Consider the following 14097-nt stretch of genomic DNA (forward strand, 5'->3'; position numbering starts at 1 on the left):
GGTCTGTAGGGCGCGCGCCGCAGAAGCTAGCAGTCAAGCTCGACATTATACGCCCCCGCTTATCTACGCTTTTCCAGACGGAATTGAGTTGCCTTAGGAGTGTAGTGTACGTAAGCGCGGAATCGGCCCTTTTTGTAGCCAAGTGACGTCTGGTGGTAGCCCTCATTGCATGCTGAAGCATTCCACAAGGTGTTGCATTTCGGAGGCCGTTGGTCTACATGACGTTATTGTCACTCTCGACGAAATTTGCCAATCTCCAGTCAAATAGCGCGCGCAGCACAATCTGATCGTATGTCGTGATCGTTGGTGAATTGTCACAGGCTTGTTGGCACACAAACACCATTGGATAGGAGATTTTTTTCTTTGTAATCGCGAGTATTTTTCCCGAAGGAGTTTTCAAGCGTATCTAAAGCTGCTTCATATTTTGCTTTTGTAGAAACACCCTGTACACATAATTGCATTCTCTACAGCTTTTCCGCGATGCTTGAATTCCTTATGCACGTTGCGGAATATGTGGATTGAGCGAAATTTGGGTTCCATTAACCGCCAGCGATGCGCCGACAATGTGACCACGATCGCAAAAGAGAGGGGTTTTGTCGAATATAACTCCAGAATGTGCGCAGGTTTTCGAAAAACCACTGTATGTTTCTTCATTTTCTGAGTGAACGACTGCAAAAGCAATTGTAAGATTATTACTGTTGCCATCTCGACCCAGTAACGTCAGTATGATACCGTGGTACTTGTAATGCTTTGAGTGAGTTCCATCAAAGCCGTTCATAGGAAGGCATGCCTCAAAACAATCAATAGCAGCTCCCAAAGCTATGAATGCACGACAAAATTAACCATCTGAATCTTGATCCAACGCAATGTCGTGTAGGAACACGCAGAAAATCTCACTACCGAACGGTATGAGTCCCACCACCAACACACGCTTCCCTCGCGAAAGGTCAGCGAACGTTGGATCAACACCTGAAGACCAGGAACGATCCCTTACACCGGGTTGGTTGTAAGCGCCTCTGTATACCAAGGTTGAGTTTGGTCAACCTTAAAACCTGCACTACTAGCCACGAGCGAGGGCTAGAATGCAATATTGCGCTTTCGCGCGAACCCCCGCAGTCCCTCACAAGTAAGGGTACCGGCAGTCACGCCTAATACGGGTTTGCCGAGGGTAACCTCGGCGGGTAGTGAAATACACTTGGGAACACTCGGGTTCCACCAATTTATAGGGACTGACACTCCTTGTCGCCCCTAACTCTCGGCCACTCCTATCTCTTGGACTGACCAGCAACAAACTCTCGGTTCAATGTACCTCAAGCTCGCTGACAGGCATCCCACGCAGCCGAGCATATCCAGACCCTAAGACAAGCTAGCTAGACTTACCGAAGACGGACTTGACCCTTGGTGGCTTGTGGGGACGACTGCTGATTTATTTCTCTTTATCATACAGCTCTGGGAGCCTCTGTAGGTCATCATTTGGTATCTCTATACAAATATCAAGTGTAAACAGATCTCTGTGGGAAATCGTATAGCCGGCTCTACACAGCCGAGGTACGACACGAAATGGGTACAAACGAGGCTTTTAACCTCGGCCGGGGTTTTATTAGACCCAGCCGATACCTCGGTCACTATTGTTCCTAGGTCACTATAGCGCGGGAAATGAGACCCGCCAATCAAGACACTCTGTTGTCGTTCACTGAAAGGTGCAACGTCCGCCGGACCTTGACAGTTCAGCTCCAAAACCCAACGCCACACAACGCGAGTTCTGGTATTTTTGGCTTCAAACAATTTCAGCAGCGACGGTATCAGCGTAAATGACTGTGCCCATTCGACATCAAAGCTTTCCAAGACTGCATCGTTGGATCTGTATAGAAGGCTGTTTAAAGCGTCAATGTTGATACGATCCGGTTCTGGTAGATAACTCTGGAGTTGCCTCCGTGGAATTATTCTATTAGCCGTAATAGCGCTTGAAAACGTCCCGCTGCGCAGTAACAGGCATTTTGTAGTCTTTCGAAAGGGTGTACATAGATCGGAATGCACATTGTGGACATAGAAAAAGAAAACCTCCGTCTTCTTGCTGCCAATACGTAAATCACGGCGATCACGTAACGCACGGTAATCGAGGGTTCGCTTCGTAAATAGTGTGATGGGCTGTCTTTTTTCGATACGACGACAAAATTCCTAAAGTGACCATCCGGCCCTGTCTTGCAACCAAAATCTGACGAGACTGCATTGATTGTTCTTACGATTCCTCAACTACCCCTTCACTAGGCTGCTTGGGTGTTGCGAAGACACCTCTGGCATCGCGTGGACCCGTCGCGACTAGACTGGCTTTCAGAAAGCCGTTGCGGATGGACTCTGCGTCAACCTTATCCCACGCTTGCAGCACTGAAGCGGCAATATGACGCCACTTTTGGGCTGCATCAGTGAATGTGCCGTTTTCACAAACAAACATAGTGTAGATACTTCTTAGTCTATCCTTGAAGGGTATCATAACGGCGATATCAATCGGCTGTGTCAAGCCTGTTACTCCAGGAGGTACGTAGATCACGCTGGTGTACGCATGGTATACCAGGCGAGTCCGGATGCACTCCATCTTGTGCGTATTGAGGCTGTCAAGAGCTGAAACGCTATGACCTTGGATGGTGGGGGCCCAGACCGTGTCAATCCACTCAATCATTACCCTTTTGTCGCAGTAGGCCTTGGCCTGTACCGTATAGTAGCCCCTGTCCCAGTCGTAGTGCATGTCCTCCTTCAGCTCGTCGTGGACGATTGTCCCTGGCGCCCCCGCAACCGCGACCATTGACCGCAGTTTGCGACCCGTTGCCGACGCGCATAAGAACACCGAGGCTCGGAAAGAGTCAGGAGTCGTAGCTAATAAAAACAATTAAAACGCAACGGAAAGTTAGTCAACAGATTAAATACAATACCGTATTAGTAAACGCACACTGAACAACGTCCACCGTCCGCGCTCCCACAAACTCGATCGTGCTGTGTGGAGTCACATCCACGCGCACCGAGGTCCGGTCCATGTTGAAAACGAACTCGTATCTGTTTGGGGTTCCAACAGGGAAGAAAGCATCACTTTCAATGTGATGTAGCATCGACTGCGAGAAACGACCAGCAACAGTCTAGTGCAGCGTTAGTAAAACAACAATAAAATGCTTCAAAACTATTTTTGCCTGCATGCCAGGGCGCGGTACTCGACCGCGGTGCGTAATCCGTCTGTACGTGAGGCGGTTGCGACGTAAAAACCGAAATATGTACATTTTGATAGAACCTCGGCTTCTCGATTCCACATACTCTGGATCAAAGTATGCGAGGGCATAGCGAATACACTCCGTTGTGATACAAAAGTATTTAGCTCCCCGCATGTGCCTAATCCAGCCAAGTAATCTGACAGCATCACACTTTAGCAACCTAATGACACCAACACCTGAACAAATAACGTAACTTTACCGTTTCTCAATCTCTGATGATACTGCTGTCACCTGGACCTTGTTGCCTATAAAGACAGCTTTCGGTTTGGCAGCTTGTAGAGCTGCCCTTTGCCGCTTCCAACGCTATATTGTCACACGCGTGACACTGCAGGACTTGGCGACGGTGCCGATTGGTTTGCCGCCGTCAACACGCTCCAGAGCATGTAGTTTGTTAGCGTTCTTAGTGCTGAACTTCCTGGCCATTTGGGAGTTTAGGAATGAATGGCTCCTCGCTCAAGTGGGAAGCACCCCATGTTGGCAGCGGGGAACGTTTTACGAGATTTGTTTATACCTGCCTAGCTTATTCTTTACGGCGTTACATGACCGCCGTGATTTACGGTGTCTCGTCTGTTCAAGTGAACATGCCAACTACAGCGATCGTCAGAGCACACGTACACCGCATTCTTCCCTCCGTTTCTGTATATTTTCGCCAAGTATATGTTCTTGTCTATATCGTAGCTTCACTCCTTCAGAAAGTCAGTGACAGCCTTTTGCGTCGGGAAAGCATCGCCCTCTTCAATCGACGGACGAGTTTGCTGGAGCCCCATATTTTGCAACTCCATTTGTAAGGCTGCTTGCGCAATGGTAAGACATTTTGTTAGTGATAGCATGAATAGCTATCAACGTAGAGGTATGGCCAGAATATAAATAGAGAATCTCAGCCGCCGAGATCATCTCAACCGCCACCATTATCTCATCGTATGTAGAATTCGACTTCCGCAGCCACAGCCCGTTGTGGTTGATGTAGGCGTAAGATTTCAAGCATTCAGTCGTTGCGAATTTGCAGTCCCGACGTCGGTGCCGACAGCTCATCCCTGCCTACATGGACCTCAACCTGCTCGCGTCCGTCAGCATGGCCATCGTCATACAGGCGACTACAACACGCTGGTCGACGTGTCCGTCGACATGTCCGCGCTCGTGGTCATCCAGGTGATTGCAGCGTGCTAGGCACCGTGGCCGGTGACACGTACGCTCTCACCAACACGGTGGGGGATGCCATGTTGTTCTTGGCGCTGTCCTCCAAACTGCTCGTGACCTTGACCGCTAGCTTCTGCGGCGCACGCCCTACAGACCACTACGCTCTCCTTGCTGCTTCGAGTGTCTGACGTAGTGTGTGCCACCTAATTATGGGCGGTGTAGGTCCATATTGGGGGAAAGGTCTCCATTCCGGGAAATTTCAACCGACAGGTCCATACCCGGGGAAATACTTTTTCCGCAACTTGATACAGCCGGTGATATTGGGTTATGTAATACTTTACATTGCTCCGAAGTAGGGTGCGTTACTCACTGCAAGACCTCTCTTAGAAAACATTGACGTTTTCTTTCTTAATCAACAGCACCAAGCTGCAGGTTGTCTAATTCATCAGGCTAAACTTGCAGCGTGCCGAGCTCTTTCACGAAAATACCCTACTGGAGTACCATAGATGGAGGAGAAAAAAACACGCATTTTGTTCGTATTCAGGTGGTGTTTTGAAGAGCATCACAACCCGGCTGATATTAATTGATGGAATTGAAGATCCAACATGGTTAGACGAAATGACAATTCTCGTCACTGATACCACTGACAGAGCCGTTACAACAGGATGCACAACGCGCACGTTGGCTAAAATGAGCCGTCAACTATTATTTCACTGGACTAGAGCAAGCAAAGGGGGGACAAATACGAAAATAGCGGGCATTGAGCCGTGAGCGTTCACAAGCGATTCTAAACCTTGTATACGATAAAGTCACCAATCCAGAACGGTTCGCTTGTATCATATGTGGATCCCCCGCACAAATTTTAGACAACAATAATGGTAACGTTCTATGCGGAGTTGCCAATGGTACCCTGCGCTAATTACATTCGTTGGCTTGGGATGACGCAGCGCAAAACGTGAATGCGCTTACTTAAATAGCACAAGCTCGAGCATCGAAACAACAGATGATTGATTTATCAATTCCGCCAGACTATATCGATGTGCGCCTTGTAAATTGCATGAGGGAAATACTTTCGAGTCATCGATGGCGTGCTGAAAACAATTTCGAAACGATGCGGGAGCAGTACCAACACGGAGAAGGCGGGAGCAAGGAGAACATAATTATCCCAATTGGTATCATGGCAAGCAAAAATCGAGATTGAACAATCAAATTGGGAAAGAAGGTGTGTGCAGAACCTTTGAAAATGAAATATATCGGCATGCTATTGACGTCGCACAAGTTATGACGGTTTGAAAAGCGCAAGGTGCGACTATAAAACGAGTAGTAATGAACCTGGAATCCACATGATCTTCTCCTTACTCACCGAAGTGGGGGTCAAACACGTTTACGTTGCTATTTCCAAAGTTACACCAGCAAAATATCTTCGTTGTCTACTATTATCTTGAGGCTTTTGCAGAACTCCTCTGTCAAATCTCCAACCATGCATCTTTACAACGAAATGCAGAATGGATAACTGTGAAACCAGTGATCATTGTATTAACAATAAATATTATCAAGCCATTTGTATTCAAATGCGGCAAGTACTTATGATTCCGGCCTTGAATCTTCGCTGGGAACATTATACTGATTGAAAGCTTCTTAGTACCGAGAACAGGTTCAGTTTTCCACTTTCGGGCTTGAATCTTCGCTGAGAACATTATTTGGACTAATAGCTTCTGAACATCGAGGCCAGCTCTGGCATCAGTTCACCTCACAATCTGGTTCGCCCGTCAACTCCAACATTATAGAGGAAGACAAGCGTGATGATTGGTCCGCTGTGGAAATGATAATAGTTTGGAGAAGTGCTCTACGGAAATGTGAGCGGGAAAGAATGAAGTAGCCACAGTTCCGGAACAGTGACAGAGGAACGGGTCCGATTGACAGATCCAAACTCAGGCGACGATACTACCAAGAAATGTGGCAGAAAGTGCGAGCTGAGGGATGGGTCTCACCAGGAAAGCCAGATCGGGCAGATAGCCCGGACGAGCACCCATGTCCAGATCAAGATCGGATCCTATGGAGAACACATCATGATCTGTAAAGCTATCAGCCGGGGAAGCAGAGGTGGATCCCGAATCTCAGATCCCCGCCCAGATCATGATTTAGGTCGGCAATGAGGCAAGGGTGGATCCTGGATCCCGCCCAATAGTGGAGCATGGGATGGTGAGGTGTCGCAATCCGATGATTGCATCAAGGTATCCAGTACAGAGGACGACGGAAATGATAATGAGAAGGTAGAAAAGACGCATAGTCGGTCGTGCACCGTAGATGAGTGAATGCAGGATAGGACCAAGGATGTAATAGGACTTAACCATAAATCAGAATCGAATGTGCCCTGAACTACACGAGGGCTTCGCCTCCGCCAAGAAACGGGAACTACATTGGCTCGACAAGGTGCTGGCAAGACAAGGAGTAGCTGATCTAGTTGTTGTGTAAGTCTGGATAATATGTTGCCCAGATCTTACCTACTCTAGTGATCTATTATCAAGCGCAGATCCCAGATCCGACGGAGTTATTACTTGGCTCGAAGATCTCTCGATTTCTCAAAACCCCAGAGCCCCCGCTATAGGAAGCGGCAAGTAACGCAAAGGAAGACGATATCCACACCCCAAAGACAATCCCCGGCCCCGGATCAAGTCCAGGCCTCCAGATCAGAGCTTGATTGAATCGCTCCGGATCTGGATCTATAACCGGCAGCAGAGCGAAGACTTCCGCGCTGCTCCACCCCATCCCCGCGCCCCGCCAGGACGACACAGCTACATCTCTTCGGAGCGTCGAGAGAGCAGATCCAGCTCACCAACGGGTACACGAGGTGAGAAGTTCAGCAGATCACGGATCATCGGGGGACCCCCTCCGTTAGTTGGTGTCTGGGCGCAGTTGGGAAGCCGCATCCAGTCTTAACCAGATTTTGACGGATCCCGCTACACCACGACAGCACCAAGGGGGGTTGCTATTGATGGCACTTCCCAAGTAAAAACCAATCTAAACCTGCGCGGTGTCACCAGTCAGAGAAGGGAGTCCTCTTTACAGGAGCCAGGATTCGTCCCAGTAGTGGTGCCTCCCACCAGATGCAGTGCCTCTCACTGAGTAGATTTGAGAATAAAATATGCAATGGATGTGGCTAGCTAACTTCCTAGGCTAGTCCTACATACACAGGCGATGAGCCCCCTCAATGTTGGTTTCGGGCCTTGGGAGTGTGCAGGCGGTTGCTGTCGTCATGCTGTTTCTGGTCGTTGCTATCGCCACTGCCTCCATTGCTCGTGACGCGAGCTGCGATCGCCAACTGTCAACCTGCTAATAATACCGACCTTGCTGATTACTCCGAGGACGTTCTAATGCCATGTATCGGTCCGAATAAACGTCATCCTAGAGATGATCGATCTCAAACATCCAAGATCGCTGAATTGATGGATGTTACCGTCGTGACCACGACGGAAGAAACACTTTCGATACAATCCAAACATGACGCTGGGCGGATTGAATATAACAAAAGTACAGTTATTAAAGACTTTGACTTGCCTTTCACTGACTGGCCTTTTCAGGCTCGGACTATAACATGATCACCAGTGAGGGGGTGGAAGAACCTTTTCTGCCAAGGAAACCGAATTGAAACTATTCTAGCCGATGGAAAAGATCACCAAATTCGAGGTACAATTTTTAATGATGGTGTAGACAAATTCGATGAAGTGCTGAACCTCGGATCAGTTTGCTCATTCGGAATCGGAAAAGTTAAATACATCGATTAAAAGCATTACTCCGGACGTGAGCGCTACAAAATTAATTTCAGCATCGATGCAAATATTACGACGTTAGCAAGTAACTTGGTTGCCAACGAACCTCCAAGTAGTCCCCTCACTACGGCAGCTGACTTACAAGTTATGCCTAAGCTCGCCAATGGCAATGCTGTGCATCATAATTGCTGTTAGCGCAATGAAATACATCATGTCTCAAAATGGCAAAAAAAAAAAAAAACTGCCGAAACGTGACGTGGCTGTTGTTGATGATTCTGGAGTACAATTTGTCTACACCTTCTGGAACCAGCACGATCGAGATGTCACTTCCTACTATGAATGCCACCCAGTTCTGCCGGTGAGTGCGCAATTTTCGGACTTCAACGACATACGATCGTTGTCGATATGTACAGGAATTCAGCTATGATTGACCCTGATCTACGGCGTGTGAGGGAAGTGGCTGTCTGATCCGACCGGATCACCGGAGTCAGATGCAAATGACTGCATTTTCAGCTTCGTATATGTCCTGCACAGGACCTACGTGTTCGTCTGCATTTGTATTGGTGTTATCGGCAACATGACCACGGTGATTGTGGCCACCAGCCGAGTCATTATCGTTGAAATCGCTGACATACGCTTCTTGCTCGTCCCTCATATCTCCAAACCCACCTCCCCCAACTGCAGATTCTTCATTCTCGAAATCCTGGACAATAGCCAGTGGACTTTGGTTCACCCAGCTTGCATGTTGTGCTTCGGCTCCACGTTCCACTTGGTAGACGGTACACTATTCGTCAACTTACGTGACTCGGTCATGTCACGATACTCACCCGTACTATGCGCTCGTCCTCCTATGTCTGGACAGCTTAATAACAATGTCCAGTACTAGTAAGGCCAAACCATGGAGCCACTGCCCATTGTCTAACATTGCCCCCATACTCCGGTACGTGTCGGTGCGAGTACATGACTTGCCTGTTAACAGTGACTTGTCCACCAAACCTAACTGCACCTTCTGAAGGGAGTGCGTCTTGCAGTCAATCGCGCCTTCACGATAGCCAAGTCTGAATCCGATTGGTCAGTTGTCTGCGAACTTGTGACGTGCTTCATATGCATGCGTGAGAGGACCCAGAACTTGCGGGCTTGACGAATGTCCGGTTTTCTGCCCCACCACGCCTCAAACGGTGTGTCTCCAATTGGCGTGGGGTAAGATCGCATCTCGAGGTAGATACCATAATACAGCGCACCCACCGAGAAGTAAGTAAGTTAGCCGTTCAGATACCTTCAGCATTGATTTCATAGTTATGATGACTCCGCTCGACCATATATAGACACGGCGTGTTTGGCGGTGCGTTTGAATGTATGATCCCAAGCCCCTGATACCAGACAGTAAATTGTCGTTCGTGAGCTCAAGTCCGTAATGCGTGAAGATCGTTCACACTTTGTGAGAATCCAGCTCGCAGTTAGAGCAGCAGGTACTTGGGAAGAGCAGAGATTGGTGTTACTTGCACTACGTCGATACATCATGTGATGTGCCTAGAATGGGTGTCTTTAGAGTGGACTTCTACTTTTGTTAGTGGTGCTCACGATTGAGATTTCGTGTCTTGGCTGATTGCCGGAACGAAGGGGAAACCCACAAACGTCACGCTACATACGTCTTGGGTGATCCTGGCTGAGTAGTAGTTTAAGGAGGGTTTGTGGCTCAAGGCTTTCCTCCTGAATTCCCAGTCAGAGAAGCTCAATACACGATTGCCTCTGGTGAACACTTTCCAATTTGCATCCGTCTGCTTAAACGACTCGATTTCCGGTCTTCATATCCTAAGTGCTCAAGAGCACTGCGCAGTTCTACGGTAAAGCTCTTAGTCCCGGACACTTCGCTCTATACACACGACGAATCGGCGTCTTGTTCTTCACGAGAAGCACTAAGGGGAACCTTTGTGTGCACGTCCATGATGACCAGGATCAACTTGAATCGTGTGCAATTGGATTTCATTAGCGGAAATAAGAGGTCGGCAAACACAAGTTAGTTGTTGTTTTCTCAGATGCCTCAATCCAACCGCTTATGTGCAAACATGGCACGTTGAATGCCGATCTGGCAGGTTTACCCTAGAATAGCAGACTTGATCCAGACGCAGTGCGACGGGCCGTACCGTCGTTCAGCTCTATGCGTTGGCTACCCATGTTTGAGCATGTGGACGAGAAGACGAGCCCTTCCAGATTCAGCCTCTCCACACGATTTTCTGCAACGAAGTAAAGTTCTCATCGTACTTGATGTTACCTTTCATCATCGCCTTGTAGAGTCCCGAGTTTTTATTCGTCGCGGTGATCTCCATGTGTTTCTAGTACTGCTGGAAATTTGTCATTTCAAGCGTATTTGTCGGCCAGTCTTCTCCGAGATCTCAATCTCCCAAGGCGCGTCTGTAATCGGCATGGGTATCCATGCAATTAGTGACGGCGCAACATATCGTAAATAAATGTCCTATAAGGATTCAGTTCATCCCCAACTTGTAGATTCTTCATACGAGACTCCCGTGCTCCAGTTTCGAACTTTGACCAAAATCCTTATCCGATTTTAAAAGGATAGTTGAGCGATAATCTGCGCAGTGTGGATGAAAGTTGTATACAGGACTCCGCGATGGAAAAATTGAAGTTTGAACGAGATTTACCCTGGGTAGTACCACTTTTTATGATAATCCCGGAACAGGAGCCAAGTCCCCAACCAGGGACCAGTATGACTCCTACTTCTCAAAATCAGCTGAGAGAGTGCGTTGCGTCCACTTTCAACTTGCAAAAACCCCAGCGCAGGTTACAATATCTGGACTGCTGAAGCGAAAGTCTCAGATCCACGATGGCGTGGTGGGAGACGACCGCAAAAAGAACCACAATGTCACGTATCCACCTCTCGAAGACGCTTTAAAAATATGGGTGTTTGTGCCGCAGGCTAACCGTGTCCCCGTTTCAGACGCTCTCATTCAAATTAAAGCCCGTAGTATCTTCACTAAAATGCAGCAGACTAGGCTGATTGCGAGCGAGGTGGAGCCTACCAAGTTCTCAAACGGCTGACTTGCGACGTTCAAGAGCCGTTCCGATTTTAAGGGTAAAAGTCGTCACGGCGAGGCTGCGGCTGCTGACCTTGCTGCAGTGACTCGAGTGGTACTGGCGATCCTTAGTACGATCGCTCAGTATGCACCTGACGACGTTTACAATTTCGACGAGACTAGAATGTTCTACTAACGCGCGCCATCGAAGGCGATCGGTCAAAAGGACGACAACACAGGTGGGGTGAAACTAGACAAGTCGAGGATAAGCCTAAATTCGGATTACTGCAATGAACAAGATGAAGCGTCTCCGCACCACCAACTGACCAGGGGCTTACTGAAGCTGCCAATTTGATTATGCGGTACTTCGCAGCGAATGAGAGCGACAATGATGACGTGGTTCCCACTCGCCGCTTCCTGTCCCGTCGGCATCTGGCGCTACGAGTGAAGTTGTTCGCATCCAGGAAGCAGCAAGCTATCAAACACCACTTTAAATCTGTCTAATATTGCCGATATCTGCTTGCAGAATGCAACCACTTATCAGTACTGAGAGGGATTATCACGTGTCATACATTATTATCGAAATATTTTTATTACCGCAAACAGGAGATGCCAAGATTGAAAAATATGATTACTTATAATTTCATATCAATTGAGAAGGGTTCAATTTTGGGAGGGCCGACAGTACTGAAAATATCTATATCAGCAAATGATATTAACCTCTGCCCGTGAGCATGAACGCGACCGGCAGGACGCAACAATTCCCGATCTCTTAGCCTCTGCGGGTATTAGTGCCTCAGATTTGGCGAGCAATTTGGTTGTTGTATTTATTTCATTAACCCTTAACTAAGGAGAGATTTAAGGGACAGTCGGTTTGCAACTACGTCGTTACTATCATGTTCAACTTGTATCGCACCTTCTCCCGCTTCAAGCTCGGCAAGCGTTGAGTTGTCATCGACGTTTTTGATGTTGTTAAAGCCATCGGTACTTTCAGGAATCTCGGTTTGCACGACATCGGGCTCCGCAATTGCCGTGGCTACCCGGTAGTTGTCTCTGTCGCAGTTCCATCATCTGGCGTGTTGGGTTCGATATCAATGTGGATGCTAGCTATTGGGGGTAGCTCTACGACAGTGCCTTTCAGCCGGTCATTTAATTTGTCACTATCGTTAGCATGACGTCGACTGGTACGTTTGTTATGTCTCTCCTTTTTGCAATTCGACATCGATGTGCCACCTTGCTAGTACTTGCATCTTCGCCCACATTTGCAAAACACCGGGTAATACGCCGCCCGGTTTGTCTGTAAAATGGTGACGGCTTCATGGCTCCGTATGCTGGCTCGATGTCTCAAATAGGGAGAGCGATTGTTTTTCCCTCGAATGCACGCGCATACGTTTTCACTAAATAGCTTGTACGAAAAGCCAACACAGATCTTTCGATGACGCCAGGAACGTCAAGAGCTGCTGTTAAGTGTTTGCATGCGATTCTCATCTGATCATACATGGTGCAACTACACGATGAAGGATCAAGGTGCACTTTGATCGCTCGTATTTTACCTGTGTGTAGCACATATGACATCGTTGGCGATGATCTTATCACCTAATCTTGTCCCGTGAATTTTTTTCAATTTCACATAACTCTTTGTTAAAAGGTCTCAAATCGTGGTAAATTTGTTGCCTGTCTACCAAATTCTTGTTGCAGCGAATGAACCGCCCCACCTCTACTAGAGCTAATTTGTACAGAGCATCAAATGGGGCAGCCAATCATATTCCATTCTCCAACATTGCATTGGTGTCACTCTACGAAATTGGATGATCTCCATTCAAATATGGGCAAAGTTGCCCAGTCTTCTGTACTAAGGTGGTCCAAGACCGTAGTAGCTATGTCCGTGTCACGTTCACCACTATCAGGCTGGCTGTCTTCACTAGGCATCTGATTTCCACCTTCAGGCTTAGCATCAAAATCGTCAGCGTCAGGTTCCACGTCGTTTTGTCGGTCAATTTGATTTTGCGATGGAACGTAAGTTGAGATATATGCATATACGGTCTAACGCTAAGGTTTTATTATTTTCACGTACTGGAAGACGTTGTGTCCATATGAGCGCTTTAGTTCTCGCATAGCTGAATGAAAGTCTTGACGGTTCTTAGCTGCTTCTGCCTTTCAAATGAGTTTCTCGAAACCTTTCCCTGACAATCGACAGGTTCTGCAAATATTTCTCAGCAAATGAACAGTACAGTAACGCAAATGAATTCGAAATCCAGTCGAAGAAAACAATCGTTGTGCTGCTCCGATTATTTTTCAACCATCACAAAAAATGGCGCGATCTTCTAACTCGACACCAGCTGCATGGCACTTTCGAATGAACCACAACCTATTGTCCTCGTTTTCAACATGAGCACGGGCCGTAGCGAGTATAAGGTTGCTATTGTTTCCATCGCGTCCTATCATCGACAGAATAACACCATTGTAGTTCGGGTTGTTTGAGTGGGCTCCGTTAAACCCCAGAAGCGGTAAATGTCCGCACTGTAATTGTACCTTAGGGCCTAGTGCGAGGAAAGCTCTTAAAAATCGCTGATGCTGATCTACCTCCAACTGCACACTGGTACCTGGATTGATTTTGCGCATCTTCACTTGTATAGCCCGTATTCCAATGAATGAAACACTTCACTCGCCTTCAACACTCTTGATTATTTCGTCTTTGGCCCGATAAAGTGTGGAACGATGCCTTTGTAGATTGACGTGATCTCTATCTTGAACAAGTGCCACATTTGGTTTTCTTTTTACACGTCTCACAGTGGATACTGCAGCTCGAAAGGTCGGCAGTTTAACCAATTGTCGCTGGTTTGGTTTGGCAATTAAGGTGCAAAAGTCGTAGTGCCGGTCGGTTAGTACCTGTGTGTTCCA

The 14097-nt window shown here is 47.7% G+C and overlaps 1 protein-coding gene across 1 annotated transcript; it reads right to left on the reverse strand.

Annotated features, from left to right (window-relative positions):
* Window positions 1-2239: 2239 nt before the first annotated feature.
* KRP23_15172 (uncharacterized protein) lies at window positions 2240-3029 on the reverse strand (the record flags this gene model as incomplete). Its single annotated transcript, XM_067886083.1, has 2 exons — window positions 2240-2871; window positions 2945-3029. 2 exons carry the CDS (start codon window positions 3027-3029, stop codon window positions 2240-2242), a joined length of 717 nt encoding a protein of 238 aa, XP_067736837.1.
* Between the last annotated feature and the right edge of the window lie 11068 nt (window positions 3030-14097).

The sequence above is a fragment of the Phytophthora ramorum genome, assembly GCF_020800215.1.
Source record: "Phytophthora ramorum isolate Pr-102 chromosome Unknown Phyram_PR-102_s0025, whole genome shotgun sequence".
Classification (NCBI taxonomy): Eukaryota; Oomycota; class Peronosporomycetes; order Peronosporales; family Peronosporaceae; genus Phytophthora; species Phytophthora ramorum.